Below are 22123 nucleotides of genomic sequence, written 5' to 3'. Positions count from 1 at the left end.
ATATACTACAGGCATAGTTAATCACAAGTACGCACCAGCTCTGAAGGAGTATTCTGAGGACTCGGTAGTAAATAATGCTGATGGATAGTCCTCCTTCTGCATTTGTTCCCTCTCGTTTATCTCATTAAAGGAGAAGAGTGATAATCAATGAACCACTCGATAGAAAGTCTGATAGTAGAGCAGGGAAAAATGAGTCCGAGTCCAGCATTTGCAGTAAGACAGAGTATGATATTCTTTTTGTTTTTTTGTTTTTTTATTTATTTATTTTTATTAAAAATAGACCACACGCTGCTATATAGGAAAGCAATAACTCATCAAGAGGCATGTTTTTTTTTTTTTTTTTTTTAATTTATAGATTTTTTTTTTCCTTCACTCCTTTATATTAGCGCTGATGTCACTATGTCATTCGGCTTTGCTTTTCTCTGCAACGACTCACTTTGTGCCCCATGTTATTGCTGTTTTTCATGCGGTAACCCTTATTTACTGTGAACCCGACTTCTCAATAACTGTTTACAGTGTCACGATCAGTGTACCCACAGACTCATGGCCTTCCCCTTTCAAATATGAAAAAGTTCTGGGATTAAATAAGTCCTCCCCTTGCAAAGAGCTGTCTAGAAGGAGCTGAGATTGTTTCTGCCTGTGTTTTCTCCTCCTCAGCTGACTACCACAGCAGCGGGAACATAGTGAACAACGGCTGGAAGATCCACAACACGGCCAAGAACAAGTGGTTCGTCTGCATGGCCAAGACCCCGGAGGAGAAGCAGGAGTGGCTGGAGGCCATCATGAAAGAGAGGGAACGCAGGAAAAGTAAGCAACTGTTTGTCAGTGTCAGGGCTTTTATTACACTCAGGGAAAGCCGGTCAATGTTTTCTCCTTAGCATCTGTCTTGATTTAAATAACTGAAAATATAGGCTGCGTTTTGGGAAAATCGATACAAAGCAATATAACTTGAATGATTAAAAACGCAAATAGATCCCAGCTGCGAACAGCATGTGGGATCTGCATCTAGGACTGAAGGGGTTTCTTGAGTAACTGTGTTATTTCCCTCAAGCAGATCACATAATGAAGGCTATAGCAACTGCTGATTATCTTGTCAAATTAGGAGACATTAACCTTCTCCATCTAGTGATTGATGCTTTTAGTGTAGGAGCTAGGTGCAAAGATTATTAATGCGGTGATCCTGACGGGCTCTTTGCACCCTCTCCTGTGTAGGTCTGAGGCTCGGCATGGAGCAGGATACGTGGGTGATGGTGTCAGAGAAGGGAGAGAAGCTCTATCACCTCATGACCAAGGGTAACCTCATAAAGGACCGGAAACGCAAGCTCACCACCTTCCCCAAGTGTTTCCTGGGAAGGTAAGGATCCTTCTGCTGGTCTTGATGTTTATTCCATCGAGTGTTCAGCCCTATGGGTTTTCTCTGTGTCATGTAAGCATTTTACCTGTGAGTAGGTCAGACTGCATGACTGTGCCAGGAGCCTTTCAAAGATTAAATCTGTATTCTGTGTGCGTCTCTAAAGATTTATAGGACCTTGTACTTGATGTTAAAAGAAGTGGTATTAGTAATGTAACGTAATAATAAAGATCAATTGGCCAGGATTTGTAAAGACAGCTGCTGGAAAGAAGAAAGCAATGGCACTTTCTGCTCAGGAGACTGTGTTGTGGATCCGCCATCTCAGTCACGGGAAAATGAAATCCAGCGAGATTTAGCCCATGAATCTTATTTAAGGATTATTGGTGTGGTGTCTGGGGATGGATCGGCCACTGAATGCCAGTCATAAATCACAGGCTAGATATCCCTGCGCTGCTCAGCTGACTGCCCCTTTTGCTTCCTCGCCCATGTTAGATTATAGTAAGCTGTCTGCAGAGAAATCCATGAGGTAATTGTTATAGAAGGTTCATTATGCCAGAGGGCAGCTCTGTCTGTGTGTGCGTGTGTTACCATCAGAGTGTGTCACGTTCATCGTTGTCCTTGAATTTTCAGTTAATTTGGGCGCGCTTTCCATATTTACTTTTGAGTCTGAATATGACTATCTCTCCTGCACTCGCTGACAGGTGAAAAATATTTACCGTGAGTGGTGCTTTGCTGAAAATCTCGTCCTTGGGTTATTTTAGGTAAGCAGAAGTTGATGCCACCATTTGGGTATTTTGCTTTCATAATGTGAAATGTAGACGAATTGGTTTCACGTCAGTGTTGTAGGTTTCTGTGCACTTGTGTGCTTTAGTGAGATAAAAGACTTGAATATTTGACAAGGACAAACTTTTTTTTTTTTTTGTAGTTCTACTTCAAATGAGATCAAATATGTGGGCACAGACACTTTTATCGGGAATCTGGGAACTGCAAAACTCTTTCGCTTGGTCCATTCGACATGTTCCTTGAGGACAAAGTGTGACTGAGAAGGTGGTGAACGTGGATAAAGATAATAAAAACAACAAGCTTCTGATGATGACATGTGGCAGCCAAAAATATGTTTACAGAGGGACGCCTGTAATTTTAAAGGCTCAGCTAAATCATTGAATGCTTCCAAAAGACGGCCTGGGTTCTGTTCAAGTTCTGATCCTCTCTAACAACTTTGCCTTGTAAACACTCCATTACAATTCAGAATGAGCCATGTTTTCCATTTGTTATAAAATTGTACTTTCAGTTTGTTTTTCTTGAGTTGTTACAGTCACGTTGAAAATCTCCTGAGCTTATACAGTCATGTCAAAATCCCTGTTATTTTTGAAAGCATAAAGAGAGAGGAGGGGAGAAAAAAAACAACCAAAAAGTCCAATTGGACATAGTTGTGGCCAAGTTACATGGCATGGTGGTTTGAAATGAAGGGTTACTTTCTCCTTTGGTCCACACAGACAACATCAGATCCCTTGCGGTCCGGAGAAGGAATGGATCTGTCAGCTGAAAAGATTAGCAGGATCAAACACTAGTCCGATGCGGTCATCTTGTTCAGTCTTAAGCGATCATATGGTGAGAAAGAAGCTCAGGGAAGCTTTCTTTGAAAACCTATCCCCTTACACCTGGATGACCACTTGTGGGTAAAAGGACCTCTCTGGCCCCTCGGTACTTCCCCTGTCTGCGCTGATTTCGGAGATGATTACATGTAGGCGTAATTGGCTTATGGAAACCAGCATTGTATGTCACTGATGAAAACCACATTGCCTATGGCTTCAAGTCAGCCCACTCCCTCCATTGTGAAATGCTTTGCCATTATCCCCTTTCCACGCCTCCCCCTTTTTCTTTCTGACTTTTTCTTTTTAAAACAGAGGGCTATTTCTGTGTCTCAGAAAAATGTTATGATCTTATTTGAGGTTAGTTTTCTGTGAGAGGGTAATTCATCAAAGAAAATGTGTGTGAGAGCCACCTAGTCTGACATTATCATCCAAATTTAAACCTGAAACAAACAGAAAAACCATGCGCACATTTTCTACATATGATGGACTCCAGCAGTATATTGTCATGACAGATGCTGGTGAGTATCTATGACAGTTATGGTAAACGGACGGGTTCTTGTATAGAGCTTTGCTACTCTGCTTGAGCACTCAAACCGCTTTATACTACAAGCCTCCTTCACCCACATAGTCATACAGTCATAAATGCTTACACTTGGATGAACGCATCGGGAGCAACCCCTTATGCACCATGATCATGGACATGGGAAATGATATTGGAAAATGGAGAAATGTGCGTAATTGCTTTCTTGCTGAGAGTTCTGTAAGAAGCCTTTTTATCTCTTGCAATGCTCTTCCTGTTCTGTAAATATGAAGTTATGCCAGCGGGTAGTTTGTTCAGCTCACCATAAAGACCACATGGGGGGGAAACAGCTTGGCCGTCTCTACCCAAAGGCACTAAAATGTATTTAAATGAAGCACCTTTAAAGCGCACTAATTAACACTTTCTGTCTTGTTTGTTTAGTCTATACCTAAGCATATGTATATGAAGCTTCAGTTAGAGGCAACCGCTTCTTCTGACTGCCAAGACAAGTAAAACTCATATTAAACAAGCATAAAGACCTCCAGAAGTTCTACATAGTGCGTCTCTCCCTCCCCCAATAATATTTTTTTTATGTAACTTCTGCTGGAAATAAAAAGATTATCTTAATTTCCTAAAAAGTTGACCTTTTAGCTTCGAATCTGTTTTAACCTTGTAAAATATTTGACTCAGTGGGAGATTTAAAAAAAATCCATGACAACATATAAGTAACCACAAAAATTCAAGTTTGGCTAGGAAATGTTACAAAAAATGTAATTCACCCAGTTTAACACACACAGACACACACACACACACACACAGATGTGAGGTGTTTACCTGGCATCATGTGCAACTTGGTTTAGTATCTTGTCCAAGAGCCCTTTGGCGCACGGAGTTGCAGCAAACCTTGTGATTAGTGGGCAGTGTGCTCTACACTTGGGCAAGGCTGCGCAGGATGTTTCCAGTTTTCTTCCATTTTTACTCGTAACTAGCGGCTCCATAGTGTAGCAGTGTTCATCTAACGAGCGAAAGAGCCCCAGTTTGATGCACAAATCCTTTTGGGGGTTATTTCAAGAAGGCATAAAAGCCATATTCAACCCCATCATTGACCTTTTCAGATCATTTCTCCATACAGAGGTTGTTATAGGTTTGTGGTTTCCCCCGAGGTTTATTTTGGAGTGAAAAGACATCAGCAATCAGTGGTTCAAGAGTGTGACAAGCTGGCGGTAGCGTGTTCAGTGAGTTGTTTCTCTAAAATCGTTTAAAAAATGCTGCTTTTGGCTCAACTTTGACACCAGTTGCCCCCATCGTGGCCTGGAAGCGTGTTCCACAGAATTCCAGTCGCGCTGCTGGATGTGTTTGTTTGGTTTTTGCGGACAGACGGGACATCAAGGATGTAATCAGATAGACTGCCGCTGCATTGCCTGTTCATGCTCAGTCCTCTCTGTCTTTACTCTCTCTGTCTCTTTCATTGAGTCACTAAATTATAAAGAATTATCCCATTAAGTTCATTTGGGCCAGAACATCGGATGCTGTGTTTGGTCCTTTTAGTGGTTGGTTTGTTTTTCTCTATCTAATTGTAAATGGTGCAGAGGGGGGAAAAACCCACCCCCTAAAAAAACGTGTTTTTCTATCAAGAAATTCCCAAGCTTGAGTCAAATCCTCTGTTATTGATGTTATTAAATTATGTGTCTAAATTAAATAAAGTCAAACTGGACAAAAAGCGAGCACTAAGGCCCGCTGGTTGTTTTAACAAACAAACCTGGGCCTTGACTGTAAATAAATCATTCCCCCTTTGCCAGCCCGGGTGTTTGTTGCCATAGTCACGTTGATTTAGAGTAAATGCAGTTTGTAGAAAGTTATGAAGGCTGTTTCTTCTCTTCTCTCTCCAATAATCACAAACATTGCCCTTTTATGAAGCGAGGAAATTTCCCATGGGTTTTCTGTGCATTTGTTGTGTTGTTGCGACTGAGCCACGTATGTTGCCGTGCCAGTTCTTTATTTTGTGCTTCTGTTTTTTGAAATTTATTCCCCCACCCGACCAGTGAGTTTGTGTCCTGGCTGATGGAAATCGGTGAAACGGACAACCCAGAAGAAGGGGTTCACCTGGGTCAAGCTCTGCTGGAGAATGGTATCATCCACCACGGTTAGTTTTTCATTTTTATCTCCCGTCCTCTCTCCCACTCAGACCTGCTTTATCATCCTTTCCTGTCCCACATATTAAATCAAATCTGCCACAGTCTAATTTACTTTGTGCTGCACAGTGTAGAGCATGCAAATGCCTGCCATTCCCTAACCTAACCTCTAGACATGTCTGAAGAATGCTGTGCTTTCCCTCTCTGGCTGGAGTCTACAAAGTAGATGTGGCTCTCTTATTTATTTCTTAGCAGGTGTCCCATTTAAACACAGCTTTGACACAATGTTTAGGTAAGGGATTATAAATATTAATCTTTTCTTGCCTTAATGTTTGTGTTATATTTTCTCAGCTGCTGTTCTGTGGCTTTGGGTAACAAGTGTGTCTAGTGCATGAGACTTTAAGCTGGCTAACACTCTGCATTCACACTAAATGGCGCATGCAGCCCTGCATGGTTTTTCTTTCTTTTTTCTTTCTTTTTTTTCCTCAAAAGTGTAGGGCCCCAAGTCAAGTTGCATCTTAAATCACTCAGGGGCACTTTATTGCTTCCTCAGTGAGAAATGAGATGGGGCTTTAGAGCTGTTCCTGACAGAGAGGAATAACTCAGAGCCCCTCCGAGCTCTCTCTCACGGTGCAGTTAGCAGTCCCCATGCGAAAAACGATAGAATATCTTTTTATTTAAAAAAAAAAAAAAACTTTAATGGAACCTGCTCAGCTGCAGCCAAGAGTACGGAGACAGCTTTTATGACTGCTGGAGGGTCTACATGCAGTCCCCTGAAGCGAGAAAAGCAGGAAGCTCTGAGCAGCTGTGCTATCTGTGACTGCTCTGTGTGGGGTTGGAGTCCTTTTCTTGTCTGGAGAGCTTGTTTCTCTGTGCAGCCCTGCTTGGTTTGAATGTGTTTTTTTTGTTTTTTAATTTTCACATTTAAAGCAAACTGAATAATGCTCCCCTTCACTCTGGGGCCTGAATGTGTGGCATTTCTTTAGTCACAGACAAACACCAGTTCAAACCAGAGCCCGTGCTCTACCGTTTCCGCTACGACGATGGCACCTACCACCCGAGAAGTGACATGCACGATGTTATATCCAAGGTAACAGTGCTGCGGTGGAAACGCAAGTCGATTTAAAATTGTACTTTAAGCGCATATCGCTGAAATAACCCAAACTCTCTCTCCCGTTTCTCACAGGGTGTTCGGCTGTTCTGCCGTCTTCATAGCCTCTTCACTCCCGTCATCAGGTGGGCGGTCATTTTCTTTTCCACTCCATTGCAGTCAAGCCAGGTGGGGGCACGTGTAGTTCAGCGTCTGGCATTTGTGCCTAAAAATAACCCCTGCCTGCCACATACGAAAAAGTGACTGAAGAGGGATTAGGTTGTGAACTATGAGCTCATTGTTTTTGAGGACTTGTGAGGAGTTGGCACAGGCTCCTGTGGGTGATTGAGCATGACAGGTTTTATCTGGCTGTTCTCAAAACACAGATGTGCTGAAAGAAACTGAATCTATTCCCTCAATTTCCCTTCGATGTTTACATTTATGCTTAAAACAAAAATTGGTGATATTGTGATGAATCTCACATCACTTTTGATGCTTCCGAGAGGAAAGTTTGTTGGAAATTGTTGTCATGGTGAAGCATGTGAGTTAAGTGGGTGATCATTTGATTACAAATAAGGTCCTCCTACAGTTTCCCCTTTTTGTTTGTGTGTGTGTGTTTTATAACCTAACACATTGTCTTGATCAACATGGTAAGCAGCTTAAAAGGTAATTCTAAATATCTGGTAGTTGTAGTAATACAAGTCTGACAAACATTCCCATATTTGTGGTGTTTTTACTTGCTTTTGTGTAGAGATCTTAATTTCATTCCACATTTTCATCAGTATAAAACCTGTTGTTCAATAAATAAAGCCAAAAATTAAAGTTATTCATGCAGATTGTTTTGTCAAAAATATATGACCAGGTTTCTGTGCTTGTCCCAGTAGACATCAGTGTGGCGTTCGATACTGTTACAGCGATTAGAGCAGGTTGTGGGTATTGAAGGTACTGTGCAGTGGTTTGAATCATATCTTTCTAATGGACTCCAGTTCGGTGAGTCCTTTTCAAACACAAAGGTTAGTTAGCGAGTTCTCCAGGGTTACATGCTAGGACCGGTTCTATTTACATTATACATTCCCTTAGACAGTATAATTAGAAGGCATAGCATGCATTGTCACTGCTATGCAGATGATAGCCAACTTTTTCTATCCATGAGGCCATATAACACACACCAATTAGTTAAACTGCAGGAATGCCATAAACACATGAAGACCTGGATGACCTCAAACTTTCTAATTCAGATAAAACTGAGGTTATTGTATTTGCTCCTAGAAATCCAAGAAATGCAGTATCTACCCAGATGCTCACTCTGGCTACATTACTCTGGCCTCCAGTAACACTGTGAGGAATCTTGGAGTCATTTTTGACCAAGATTTATCCTTCAATGTGCATATTAAACAAATATGTAGGACTGCTGTCTTACATTTCCATCCAGTATCTCCAACATTAAAAACATCCTGTCTCAGAGTGATGCTGGAAATCTAGTTCATGCATGTATTACTTCTAGGCTTATTAATTCCAGGATGTCCTAAAAACTCCCTGAAAAGTTGATCCAAAATGCTGCAGCAAGAGTACTGACAGGGACTAGAAAGAGAGAGCATATTTTTTTTCTATATTGGCTTCCCTTCATTGGCTCCATGTTAATCCAGAATCAAATTTAAAATCCTGCTCCTCACATACAAGGTCTTGAATAATCAGGCCCCATCTTAACTTGATGACCTCATAGTACCGTATTACCCCATTAGAGTGCTTCGCTCTCGGACTGCGGGGTTACTTGTGGTTCCTTTTTAAAAGAAGAATGGGAGGGAGAGCCTTCAGCTTTCACCCCCAACCGGTCGCAGCAGATGGCCGCCCCTCCCTGAGCCTGGTTCTGCCGGAGGTTTCTTCCTGTTAAAAGGGAGTTTTTCCTTCCCGCTGTTGCCAAAGTGCTTGCTCATAGGGGGTCATATGAGTGTTGGGTTTTTCTGTTTTCTTTCTATTATTGTAAGGTCTTCACTTTACACTACAAAGTGCCTTCAGGCAACTTTTGTTGTGATTTTTCGCTAAATAAATAAAATTAAATTGAATTGAGTTTTGTACTTTCTCCTAATTCTAAATTCAAGACTACAGGCAGTTTCCCTTGGATGCGTCTCTGTACCTTGCAGCATCACATGGCCCAGTCACAGCTCAACAGTGCCTCATTTTTTTTTTTTTTTGTCTCAAAAACAGCTCTTAACACATTTCATTTAGAGTGACTGACATCATATTGATCTTGTTTTTGAAAGGCACGCAGAGCCATTCCTGATTTAAAATGACATACAGCATGATGCAAAACAGTAATTAAATTTGTAAAATAAGCATGCTGGCTGGATAGAGTGAGTAATGAAACTAATGTGACTTCTCTCAGTATCTTACAATAAGGGAAAATACTGGAAACTCCCCAAAGTGGACTCATCCAGCGTAGGCTATGTAGAAATTGTCACTTAGGCAAGTGTTTTTTGTTTTTTGTTTTTAAAGCTTTGCCTGGAGTGCCTAAATGTTTATTGGAGTATACAAGTTCTTGAAAAACCAGGCCTCGTTATATCTTGGAGACCTCACAGTGCATTCTGCTCTCAGACTGCAGATTCCTTGGTTTTTCCAAAAGCAGAGAGGGAGGCAAAGACTTCAGCTACTCTCAGGATTTCTTTTTTGGAACCAGCTCCACGTTTGGACTCAGGACAGACACCCGCTCTGTTTTTAATATTAGATTTAAAAGTGTATTTTTTTGATAAAGCTTGTATTTAGGGCTGGGTCAGGTGACCCTGAGCAATCACTTAGTTATGCTGCCATTGGCTTAGGCTGCCAAGGGACTTCCCATGATATAATGAGGACTTCTTTCCATCCACTTCCTTCTTTGCTTCCTCTCTTCCGTAGTTTGGATTTTGTCCTGCCCTCCTGTGCTCACCCCCTAACTAGTTGCAGCACATGGCTGCCCCTCCCTGAGCCCACTTCTGCTGGAAGTTTCTTCCTGTTAAAAGGGTTTTTTTCCTTCCTGCTGTCACATAATACATACACATAGAAGATTGTTGGAATTTTGTCTACTAATGTAGGCTCTCTACCTTAGAGTGGCGACTATTGTTGTGATTGGGGCAGTATAAATAAAATTGGATTGAACTGAGCTGAATTTGCTGGCCTGCTTTGGTTTTTAGTTCTTATAATCTGACTTTAATTCTATTGCCACCTGCTAATGTGTCGTATGGCGAAACACAACATCAGAGTTGGCTGTTTATACTGATTTCAAATAACCTGAATAAAAGCTTGAATTTCACAACTATGAAACTGTGCCATGGCTAGCGGGGGCACGCTGATCCTTCATCTGTCCCAGCATAGAGACTTTTTTTGTTTACTCTAACTGCTAAAAACCCCAAAGGGTGAATTTGTGTGTGTATGTTTGGATTGTCAGCATTCAGTCCACTGGTGTTTTTGTGTTGAGGCCAAAACTCTTGATGTAAAAACTCCTGTTGGTGAACTTGAGTTGTGTGCGTCGTTAGCTCACATATCTGCGCAGCGCATTCTCCCAGTACAATGCATCACAGGGCCTGGGAAAGCCAGAGTTTAATTGGAGCAACCAGCCCCTGCCTAATTAGGTGGAATTTCCTGGCAGAGTAAGAGCGATTAGGCAAAGATGGGGGTATATACTATGCAGACCCCATAACCCTCTGCAGCTTCTTTGCCCCCCTTAAGCCTCTGCTTTCATTACAAGAAATCAGTGAATCCAGCCACTCCAGGGGATCTCGCTGCAAAGGAGCAAATGCCCACTTAAGCTGTTGTACACAGTTATATGTTGAAATGGATAATAAGAACAATTTTTCATCATGTACACAGGGACACTAGAGCCAAGGCCACTCATAAATATTCTTTACATACAATGGGGGAAAAAACCCTGTCATTTTTACCTCAGCATTTGAAATGTTGACAAGTTTTCCTCATTATGCTGAGGAGTCCTCCAGAAGCTCAATATTTACTGATGCATGGGTAGGATTTTCAGAATAACAAACAGTATGGAAAACTGCTTGATTAATTTCTCACTCCTGAGCAGTGGATTAAAGCTTGAACTTTCAGCATCCTCTGTGTAATTTATTCTAAGGAGTACTTAGAAAGTACGACAGTTCCATCGTTTGCTCACAAAATGTCAAGACAAACTTTGTCATTGGACAGCAAGTTAAAAACCACCTCTCTGACCTTTCCCTCTGTTACTCCTCAAACTGCTGTTTCCTTATCCTCGACATATGGCTGCCCAATGGGCCGTTGTTTACCCCCATTTTTCACTCTGACAGCCTCACTTTGCACCAGCCGCTGAAGCCCAACTCTCACTGGCTCTAGTATCCCATTTTGGGGGAAATGCAGGGTGGCTCTTGGTTCCTCTGTCAGAGTGGTTTATGCATGGTGCGACATGGCTTCCAGCTGTACCGTCCTCATCCGAGACTAGCGCAGGCTGTCAGGCACAGTTATGTAACAGAAAGTTTCAGAATGGATGAAACATGGCCGCGCTTGGCCTCTAACAATTCACTTTCTGAAGAGTACCAGGAGTCTGAAATCAGACTTTAACTTGGCCCACAAGTCTTGTTTGACTTGTCTGAATTGTGTGTGCTAGAAAGGCCTGTGTATGTTTAGTTTTGTGTGCGCGTGTGTAAGTGTTTGCATGTGCTGGAAGTGGTGGAGTGGTGTAAGTCACGGTGGTTCTGGACTTTCCCGGCCCTGCAGCTCAGCCCCCGCGTGTCCCCGGGGAGGCCCCTGTGTTCATGGGAAAGTCACGGCTCCATTTCAAACAGCATTCTCGGGGTCTGGCAAAGTGCGGCTGTGTGGGTAACACTGAGAAAAGCAACCCCATACTGACATGGAGCACCCCAAGGCCAAACACCAGCCAGTGCTTGAAAAGAGGCCACGTCTCGCTGACACTGGGAATTATTATCCCTCCTTTTGGGCATTGTGTTTAAATAGACCAAGCAATTATTTCTCTACATATTCTTTGCCTACGTGTTTTTTTTTTTTTTTCACAGTTAAAGCAAATAGTAAAATTAAAAATACCAAGAATTTTATTTTCCAGATCCCTCTATTGATATCTTCTGCTTTTGTGCCCATCCAGGGACAAGGACTATCATTTACGGACCTACAAATCAGTGGTCATGGCTAACAAGCTCATAGATTGGCTTATAGCACAGGTAAGCTCTTTCGCTGCTTCACAAATGTTATTTAATAAGAATATAAGTTGTTGAATTTTTCTATTTTGCTTGTGCAAAGAATTTGATGAAGTTAGATCATTATTCTGAACACCATTTTTTCCCCTTTAAATTCAGATACTTTCATATAGTTTCTTGTGTGTTTTTAAGGAGACACCTTTCCATTAGTTTCTGGCCATGTTGAAAACAGATGTCCCACCTCTTCCCCTTTCAAGCATAGAAGTTTAAAAAAAATAATTCTGGGAGTGTCTGCTGTTGTTACACGTCAGTCACTTCAGATGTGCAGCAGAAAAAAAGAAATCATCAGACTTGAAGCTCTCAAAGCAGCCGAGAGGAAACGAAAAGCAGAATTGATTGGATAGCAAAGCTTTATTGACTATGACAGGAAGTTCTGAGGTTGACAGATTGATAGTCCTGTTCGGGACGACAACAAAGGGATGAAACGTATATGGCGACCAGCAACCACAGAATCGCTGGCAGACATTACATGCTTGTGTCTGCGTAAACGTGCATGTGTGTGATTGCGGTATTCCAAATGCATGTGTTTGAGTCGGTGCAGTGGAGTGGCTCTCACTTCTTCAGTGGGACTTCAATAGCTGTCACACTGTACTGTCTAGACATGATTTTGGCTCTGTTTAAGATCGAGTGTGCAGTGGCTCTGCTGGCCTTGAGGGCTTTTGGATGCAAGAACAAAGGAGGGGTGTGAATGTGACATTTTGACTGCACTCTAAACACACAATGTCTTTTGTTCTGTTTTCTCTCATCCTCCTTTGCTTTTTTTTTTATCTTCTGACTTATTCACTATACCCACTCTTCACGCTTACATCTGTCTTATTTCTCCCGCGTGTCCACTCTTCTGGTGCAGGGGGACTGCAGAATGAGGGAGGAAGCAGTGATCTTGGGGGTGGAGCTCTGCAACAATGGCTTCATGCATCACGGTACGGCACTTTCCACTCCTGATTAAAATAAAAGGAAAAAAATCCTGCAGAACTTTGGAATCCTCTCCATCACTGAGTAAATGAGAGATGAATGCTTTGGTGAAACCACGCAGAGGGCGCCTGGCATTTAGCGTCCTGTTTTAGAACATAACCACACTTGTTCTTTTTCCATTTCTACTTAATATCCCTCTGACATGCTACAGGAATAGAACTATTTTCCAAACCAGTGAATATAAGTGCGTGTGTGATGCTTGCATACCATCATTAATTCCATGTATGCATGTTCCCATATACTGTATGCACTGTATATGTCTTAAGTAACTAAGTGCTATGGGTAAATACATGAAAACTGTTTATCTGTAAGTGCAAAACAGACAGTGGCCATGGTTACAGTTTGCTTATGAGGGTCGGATTTGTTTTTAACTGCGCACCTCCCCTGTGCCAAAGTCCACATCATGCACACTACAGTATGAATCACAGCCTGTCACCTCGTAGCCCCATGATGCAACTGCTTCAAACTACCCGCAGTTCAAGCCTCACACTACAAATTACCAGCACATCTCCAGAACATAACAACCCCAGCCATCAAACTTCCTGTCACTTCCAGTGCCTACAGGGTAATTTCATAATTTCATTTCGTGCCTGTAAGTTATTTGCCCTCACGATGTAGCTAAATCTGATCTTGAGAGGAATGAAGTGAAGAAATGTTAGAAGGAAGCTCTGTTCTTTCCCCTCAGGGCTATTTTTTGATTTAAAATTGAAAGTCATAGTGGATATGTTATGTTGCTCCTGAGACCTGGTTTGTTCAAAAGATTTTTTTTCCTTTTGCCATAAAAGTGGGGTCTCATTGTTTCCCAAAGTGTCTATTTGTGCATTAGGCGTGCAAATACTACTGCGGTCACACTTAAATGGGTTTAAACTTCTTAGCATAATGCAAAAAGAGTTTTTTGCTGAATTTAACATGTTCTGCTTCTGCACAGCACCACACAGTGAGGTTACTCCCTCAGAAGTTGTCTAAGTCCAACATTTTAAATCCACCTTTCAAGTAACAATTTTTTCCGACACTCGCATACATTAAAAAACAATTAAAATTAGGATCTCCTATTACTTGCAGATATAGGTAGGAGTCAGATAACAAGCTTTAAAATCAATTCTAAAATTCTCAGTTTTCACATTTAGCTATCAAAGTGTAACTTTTAAACTGTACTTGGCATTTGTAGCTAAATCTGTGGACTGTTGAACTTTCCAGTCACACTTTTCATATGTGACTTTGTTGTCACCTCCCTCAGTGCTGGAGAAGAGTGAATTCAAGGACGAGCCCCTACTGTTCCGCTTCTTCGCTGATGAGGAGATGGAGGGTTCCAACACAAAATACAAACCTATGAAGCATGACCTGAAAATACTTGAAAATGTCATCTCCAAGTCTCTCCTGGTGAGTGCTCCTTGGTGGATTATTGATCGATTATCGCTCACTCCGACTGATATGCTGTGGCTCGCTGGGATTTATTCACAACTTGGAGCAAAGTGGAAACGCTGTAAATCATTATGCAGCACACAGCTGTGAGAAGTAAAAGTAATAACGCTGCAAAAGTCCATTTTATACCTTGGTAAGCAAACCTTGTTTGTTTTTTTGCAGCGAGTGAGCAGACAGAAATGTGTGTGCTATCAGTCTTTAATAGTATCTTCTTCTGCTGTGTCTGTGTTTGTGCTCGGTCTGCTCGCTTGGGATTTTGCTGATGCGAGACATGTTGTTTTCCAGATAAGGCCCAGTGATGGAGGCTATGGCTTTACCCTGGAAGAGAGGAACAGAGTCCCCATAATCAAATTTGTTGAGAAGGGCTCCCCAGCTGAGGTGACACGGTCTCACACACAGAGATGCACAAAAGCACAACCGTGAAGTTTCTTCTGTACTTCTTTGAAGCCTTTTTGCAACGTGTTAGTAATGTTTATGCAAAAAAAAAAAAATGCATGCCAGGCATAAAGCTCTCCTCAAGTTGCTCCTCGTTTAGCAGATCATAGGTTATAGAGAATAAGAAGCAGCACTGCTGATTGCTTTGATTTTATTTTCAAAGATGAAAGTAAAGGCAGAGCTGTGTTGCAGATGTGCCAGCCAGTAGAAGTCTTTTGTTATTAAAATGTGATTCAGTCATTAGTCACGAAAAATATAACCTCGTGACTCTATGCCCTTCCTCTAAACCTGCTTTATTGGGATGTGGCACTAATGCTACCTTTAGTACTTTCATACAAATATGGGGCAGATTTTTTTTAGCATTGATCTGCTATTTGAAAATGAGAGAAGAGGGTTCGAAGGCAAATGTGATCAGTTTGAGCACATGATCTATAATTCCCTCCATTCCTAAAGTAGCACTGAAAGAGCCTTGAACGTCTGGCTTGCATTGAGAATAGCGTTTTGTGTGATGTCTTAAAAAAATTAAATCCTCAACAGGATCCAGCTGTGTGCTGACAGATAAAAGTTACCCAGTGTTGTCTCCTAATGCTGGGAGTGTGCGTGCTTTTCATTGTGATTTAAACAGTCCACTGTGATTCTGCGTCACATTAAGACCGAATGTGTGACTTAATCCTTTTCTATAATTTATATTTATTTCTCTTGTTCTTCATATTCTCTTTCAAGATGGCTGGCCTGGAAGTGGGGAAGAAGTTGTTTGCTATAAATGGAGACCTGGTGTTCCTCAGGCCTTTCTCTGAAGTTGAAGCTCTCCTCAAGCAATGTTTTAACAGCAAAGGACCCCTCCTAGTGCTGGTCAGCACCAAGCCTAGAGAGTAAGTGTCAAATCTTTGCACGCACATGCAATGTCAATTTCATCTTATTGTGTGCATATCTCAGCTCGGTAATTTACTCTTTCCTTTCATTTCCAGGACGATAAAGATTCCAGACTCGGCCGATGGCTTGGGATTCCAGATCCGTGGATTCGGTCCATCTGTGGTCCATGCTGTTGGGAGAGGTAAGAGATTGCAGTTTCCACCACTTGAGCTTTCTGGCCTCATCAGCAAAAGTCTTTCCATCACCTCTTTGTTATTGTGGCACAGCTGGCGAGCAGCTGCTACACCAGCTTTGGGGGTGTGCGTGACTTGGCTGCAGTGTGACATGATCGCAATGATTTCCATGCACCTACTCGCATTTTACTTAGCAGTTCGATTAGGACAGGATCAGTTTGATAGGAAAGCACTCTGCATTTTTTTGCTCTAAATTCATCAGGCCTCTTACCTAATGCAGCATATTTAGTCGCACTGCTATCAGGGCTGGCATGAGGTAGGGTCCAATCAAAAAACAATTCGTCTCCATCTCAAGGGAATTGAATCTTTTATTTTTCCCCACCTTAAGCAATCTAAGTCAAATTGCAGAGTATGTGCTTTCGTGTCAGCGTGCATGTGTGCGCCTGCATGTGTTGACTTGATGATGTGTTTGCTTGGGAACCTGGTGTGTGTTTAAGTGGATGCTGTGATCCCCGGGGACAAAGCTCAATCGGTGGCGCTGTCACTTGGTGTTCGCTCGCTCTGTGGTATAGTATCGCTTCCTGTTCCTGCTCAAACACAGTGGTGTTTCTGAGTAGCTTATTTGCTTAGCAGTTTAATTAACAACTTTTAAATACATTCTTTTTTCACAGTATAATCTTCACGTGCTTCATCCGAAGCACACTTTCTCTGTACTCACTACCTAATTTATAGCCAAAGTATTCACTCACTGTCTCTGTACTGTTTCGCTAGCTTAGCTCGTAGCCGACCCGTTAGCACCATGGCTACTTCACCTGTCCCTTCTGCACTTTCTTGCTCATTGTGTCAGATGTTTAGTTACTCCTCGGCCTCCTTTAGCAGTAATGATATCTGTAACAAATGTAGCATATTTGCAGCTCTGGAGGCCAGGATTACTGATCTGGAGACTCGGCTTTGCACCCTGCTCTCACCCTTAGCTAGCCAGGCCCCTGTAGCTGGTGCAGCCGAAGATAGCGTAGGCCCCGCTAGCTGTTCCCCGGCAGACCCCAAGCAGCTGGGGAAAGATGGCTGGGTAACGGTGAGGAGGAAGCGTAGTCCTAAACAGAAGCCCCAGGTACACCACCAACCCGTTCATGTGTCTAACCGTTTTTTCCCCACTCGGTGACACACCCGCTGGGGGTCAAACTCTGGTAATTGGTGATTCTGTTCTCAGACATGTGAAGCTAGAGACACCGGCAACCATAGTCAATTGTCTTCCAGGGGCCAGAGCAGGCGACATTGAAGGAAATTTAAAACTGCTGGCTAAGGGTAAACGTAAATTCAATAAAATCATAATTCACGTCGGCAGTAATGGCACCCGGTTACGCCAATCGGAGGTCACTAAAATCAATATTGAATCGGTGTGCAACTTTGCCAAAACAATGTCGGACTCTGTAGTTTTCTCTGGTCCCCTCCCCAATCAGACCGGGAGTGACATGTTTAGCCGCATGTTCTCCTTAAATTGCTGGCTGTCTGAGTGGTGTCCCAGAAATGATGTGGGCTTCATAGATAATTGGCAAACCTTCTGGAGGAAACCTGGTCTTGTTAGGAGAGACGGCATCCATCCCACTTTGGATGGAGCAGCTCTCATTTCTAGAAATATGGACAAATTTATTAAACCCCTCAAAACATGACTATCCAGAGTTGGGACCAGGAAGCAGAGTTGCAGTCTTACACGCCTCTCTGCAGCTTCTCTCCTCCTGCTACCCCCCCAAAAACCCATCTCCATAGAGACTGTGTCTGCTTCCAAAAAGACAAAAAACAAACTAAAAACCAGCAACAAACAACTTAAACATTTACAAAGAAAGAACAATACAGTATCCACATCTGAACCAAAGAGTAAAACAGTGAAATGTGGATTATTAAATATTAGGTCTCTCTCCTCCAAGTCTCTGTTAGTACATGACTTAATAATTGATCAACAAATTGATTTACTCTGCCTTACAGAAACCTGGTTGCAGCAGGATGATTATGTTAGTTTAAATGAATCAACACCCCCGAGTCATTCTAACTACCAGAAATCTCAAAGCACAGGTCGAGGGGGCGGTGTGGCAGCAATTTTTCACACCAGTCTATTAATTAATGAAAGACCAAGACAGACTTTTAATTCATTTGAATCATCTGAATATTATCTACAGCTACTCTTAGTTTCATTGATGTTAAGTTAGACTCTTTTTCTCCAATTGATCTTTCTGAGTTAACTTCAATAATTACTTCCTCCAAACCATCAACGTGTCTTTTAGACCCCATTCCTACAAAACTGCTCAAAGAAGTCCTGCCATTGATTAATTCTTCGATCTTATATATGATCAACCTATCTCTAATAATCGGCTATGTACCACAGGCCTTCAAGGTGGCTGCAGTTAAACCTTTACTCAAAAAGTCATCTCTAGACCCAGCAGTCTTAGCTAATTATAGGCCAATCTCCAACCTTCCTTTCATATCAAAAATCCTTGAAAGAGTAGTTGTCAAACAGCTAACAGATCATCTGCAGAGGAATGGTTTATTTGAAGAGTTTCAGTCAGGTTTCAGAGTTCATCACAGCACAGAAACAGCTTTAGTGAAGGTTACAAATGATCTTCTTATGGCCTCTGACAGTGGACTCATCTCTGTGCTTGTCCTTCTTGACCTTAGTGCAGCATTCGATACTGTTGACCATAATATCCTATTAGAGCGATTAGAACATGCTGTAGGTATTACAGGTATTGCACTGCAGTGGTTTGTATCATATCTATCTAATAGACTCCAATTTGTGCATGTAAATGGAGAGTCCTCTTCACACACTGAGGTTAATTATGGAGTTCCACAGGGTTCAGTGCTAGGACCAATTCTGTTTACATTATACATGCTTCCCCTAGGCAGCATCATTAGAAGACATAGCATACATTTTCACTGCTATGCAGATGACACCCAGCTCTATCTGTCCATGAAGCCAGAGAACACACACCAATTAGTTAAACTGCAGGAATGTCTTAAAGACATAAAGACTTGGATGGCCACTAACTTTCTGCTTCTTAACTCAGATAAAACTGAGGTCATTGTACTCGGCGCTGAAAAGCTTAGAAATATGGTATCTAACCAGATTCTTACTCTGGATGGCATTACCTTGGCCTCCAGTAACACTGTGAGGAACCTTGGAGTCATTTTTGACCAGGATATGTCCTTCAACGCACATATTAAACAAATATGTAAGACTGCGTTCTTCCATTTGCGCAACATCTCTAAAATTAGAAATATCCTGTCTCAGAGTGACGCTGAAAAACTAGTTCATGCATTTATTACTTCCAGGCTGGACTACTGCAATTCATTATTATCAGGATGTCCAAAAAACTCACTGAAAAGCCTTCAGTTAATCCAAAATGCTGCAGCAAGAGTACTGACAGGGACTAGAAAGAGAGAGCATATTTCTCCTGTTTTGGCTTCCCTTCATTGGCTTCCTGTTAAATCCAGAATTGAATTCAAAATCCTGCTCCTCACATACAAGGTCTTAAATAATCAGGCCCCATCTTATCTTAATGACCTTGTAGTACCATATCACCCTATTAGAGCACTTCGCTCTCGCTCTGCAGGCCTACTTGTTGTTCCTAGAGTATTTAAAAGTAGAATGGGAGGGAGAGCCTTCAGTTTTCAGGCCCCTCTTCTGTGGAACCAGCTTCCAGTTTGGATTCGGGAGACAGACACTATCTCTACTTTTAAGATTAGGCTTAAAACTTTCCTTTTTGCTAAAGCATATAGTTAGGGCTGGACCAGGTGACCCTGAATCCTCCCTTAGTTATGCTGCAATAGATGTAGGCTGCCGGGGGATTCCCATGATGCATTGAGTTTTTCCTTTCCAGTCACCTTTCTCACTCACTATGTGTTAACAGACCTCTCTGTATTGAATCGTATCTGTTATTAATCTCTGTCTCTCTTCCACAGCATGTCTTTTATCCTGTCTTCCTTCTCTCACCCCAACCGGTCGCAGCAGATGGCCGCCCCTCCCTGAGCCTGGTTCTGCCGGAGGTTTCTTCCTGTTAAAAGGGAGTTTTTCCTTCCCACTGTCGCCAAAGTGCTTGCTCATAGGGGGTCATATGATTGTTGGGCTTTTCTCTGTATCTATGAAGCGCCTTGAGGCGACATTTGTTGTGATTTGGCGCTATATAAATAAAATTGAATTGAATTGAATATAGGTGTCTCATTCCTTGGATTGTCATAATAGCTTCTGTTCCCTGGTGTCTGAGGTCAACAGGAGCTGGTAATACCAATTAGAGATGAAGAAACCGAGGCACAGAAAGAGAGCAGTTGCACAAAAATCTCTGTCGTGAAATTAATTTCACACAGCAATTCAGCGTATTGGTACTGTTGCTTGACACAGGTGTTGCACATTTTTGTAAAATAAGTGTTTATGCGAACCAGGCATCTATATTTTTACAGCTGTGGTCAGAAGTTTACATACACTCATCATAGGCACGAATGCCATGGTTTGTTTGGGGGTTTGATGATTTCTTTAAACTTTTATGTCTGCAGTATACATCACTGCTGTGATGTGCAATCAATTTTTGTTTTACAAGTTTGAATTTAGTTTGGATTTTCTCTAATCTAATTTGTTTAAAGGGTTAAAGGTTAGGCTTTCAAACCTAAGAACATAATGTCAGCTGTCAACTATGGTGGTGGTAGTGCCATGCTGTGGAGCTGTTTTACTCTGTGGTACTGGTAGGTTGCAAAAAGTGGATGGTAGGAGGATTGCATCTAAATTCTTTAGCTTCATCTCAAATCAGATAGCTAGATGGTTGAAACCTGGACAGAGGTGAGTGTTCCAGGACGATGATCCCAAACACATATCAAAACTGGTTTTAGAACAGATAAAGCATGCTAACATTATGCTTCAGGAATGAGCTTCCCAAAGTCCCAAACTGTAAAGTATGCGGGAAGCTTGATCCATGTCAGGAAGGCAACTAATTTGAATTAAGTCTACCAATTCTGTTAAGAAGAGTGGTCAAATATCAGGCCAGAGATATGTCACCATGAGAACAGATGACAAGAAGCTTGTTGATTGTCCCTTCTCATCATAGTTGGTGAGGGTTCATGTGAGTATTTGAGCCCGTATGTATAATTTTGATCCCGTGGGGATTAGAGAAAATCCAAAATAAATTCAAAAGTCAGTAAAGATGTATGCTGTACAATTATTCCACAGTGGAAAAAGAACAGTTTAAAGAAATCAATAAAACGCCAGAATTATCATTATATTCATGTCCGTGACGACTTCACGTAATTTTTGACCACAGTTGCAGAAAATCAGAAGTCTAGATGGATGTGTGTTATTGTGTTGGTTGTTTTTCCTTATGATATAGACATTGTTCACCCTAAAATGTCTTAAACACGTAGAAAGGTCTTGAATGTAGTGTAAATAGAAGGTACTAGCCTTATGGAGTGCCATACCACAACTCCACGTGGCCAGAAAGCTACTGAAGTTTCAACTTTTGACCATTATGAGTACACCATCTGGGTACTTGAGCTGCCCTTCATTTAGTTGTGCTTATCAGTGTAAACACACTTATGCACTCTAAACAGTGTAATAGTACTAAAGTAAGCTGTTGTAAACTCAATTTACATAGCAAGCAATAAACCTGCTAAACACTAGTATGTTAATACTGTTGGGGTGACCTTTCTAAAGGAGCAACTCACCTGAGACTGGGTGCTTAGAGAGTTATTGATCATTATATTTTATCGTTCATTAGCAATACATGCTTATCCTTTTAGAGAATCCCAAGGCCTGTGGGAGGATAGGGCAAAAAGGCCACTTAGAAGATGTTGAAGCCCTTGTAGAAAGCATGAAGAAAATCTTAAAAATGTTTTGAACAATACTCATTCATACTGGACTTTGCTAAGTGTGTTTTTAATGTAATATGTAGACTCTTCTCTTCTACTCTATTAATAACTAGAATATCCTGGTCTATTGTTGATATATTATAAGTTCAGTTGAAGCGGAAAGGAAAGTACACTGGATATGTCCATCCCTGAAATCTTCGGCCAAGTGATTACAGATTCCTTACATTGCAGCGTGAGGTTTTCATGATGTATTTTTAAGGAGCTGAGAAAACAAATGGGAGGAATATTTAGTCTGCCATACACTTCCTTCTGATAGCTGTAAACCTTGAAGTTCTCCTATGGTCTGAATCACATCCCTCAGAGGCCTTCGTCTACCCCAGATAAACAACTTCCCTCCTCCCTGCACCACACTCTCCCTCTCACACTCCTCTTGAGCTGCCAAAAACAGGAAACAGTCTTGTAAATACAAAGCAAAAAAAAAAAAAAGAATGTTGTTCAATCTA

The 22123-nt window shown here is 41.7% G+C and overlaps 1 protein-coding gene across 2 annotated transcripts in view; it reads left to right on the top strand.

The window, feature by feature from the left end:
- Window positions 1-22123, top strand: part of prex2 (phosphatidylinositol-3,4,5-trisphosphate-dependent Rac exchange factor 2) — a 99312-nt gene that overhangs the window by 29141 nt on the left and 48048 nt on the right. For both annotated transcript variants that reach the window (XM_085173384.1, XM_085173383.1), the window contains exons 9-19: window positions 658-807; window positions 1213-1354; window positions 5509-5609; window positions 6585-6688; window positions 6785-6834; window positions 11790-11865; window positions 12749-12821; window positions 14111-14253; window positions 14581-14673; window positions 15454-15602; window positions 15699-15784. In XM_085173384.1, coding sequence (XP_085029510.1) covers window positions 658-807; window positions 1213-1354; window positions 5509-5609; window positions 6585-6688; window positions 6785-6834; window positions 11790-11865; window positions 12749-12821; window positions 14111-14253; window positions 14581-14673; window positions 15454-15602; window positions 15699-15784 — 1167 coding nt within the window. The remainder of the gene's footprint in view (window positions 1-657; window positions 808-1212; window positions 1355-5508; window positions 5610-6584; window positions 6689-6784; window positions 6835-11789; window positions 11866-12748; window positions 12822-14110; window positions 14254-14580; window positions 14674-15453; window positions 15603-15698; window positions 15785-22123) is intronic.

Source organism: Neolamprologus multifasciatus, chromosome 9 (genome assembly GCF_963576455.1).
Source record: "Neolamprologus multifasciatus chromosome 9, fNeoMul1.2, whole genome shotgun sequence".
Taxonomy (NCBI): Eukaryota; Metazoa; Chordata; class Actinopteri; order Cichliformes; family Cichlidae; genus Neolamprologus; species Neolamprologus multifasciatus.
The sequence above is the reverse complement of the archived record's forward strand: the minus strand, read 5'-3'. Positions and strand labels throughout refer to the sequence as shown.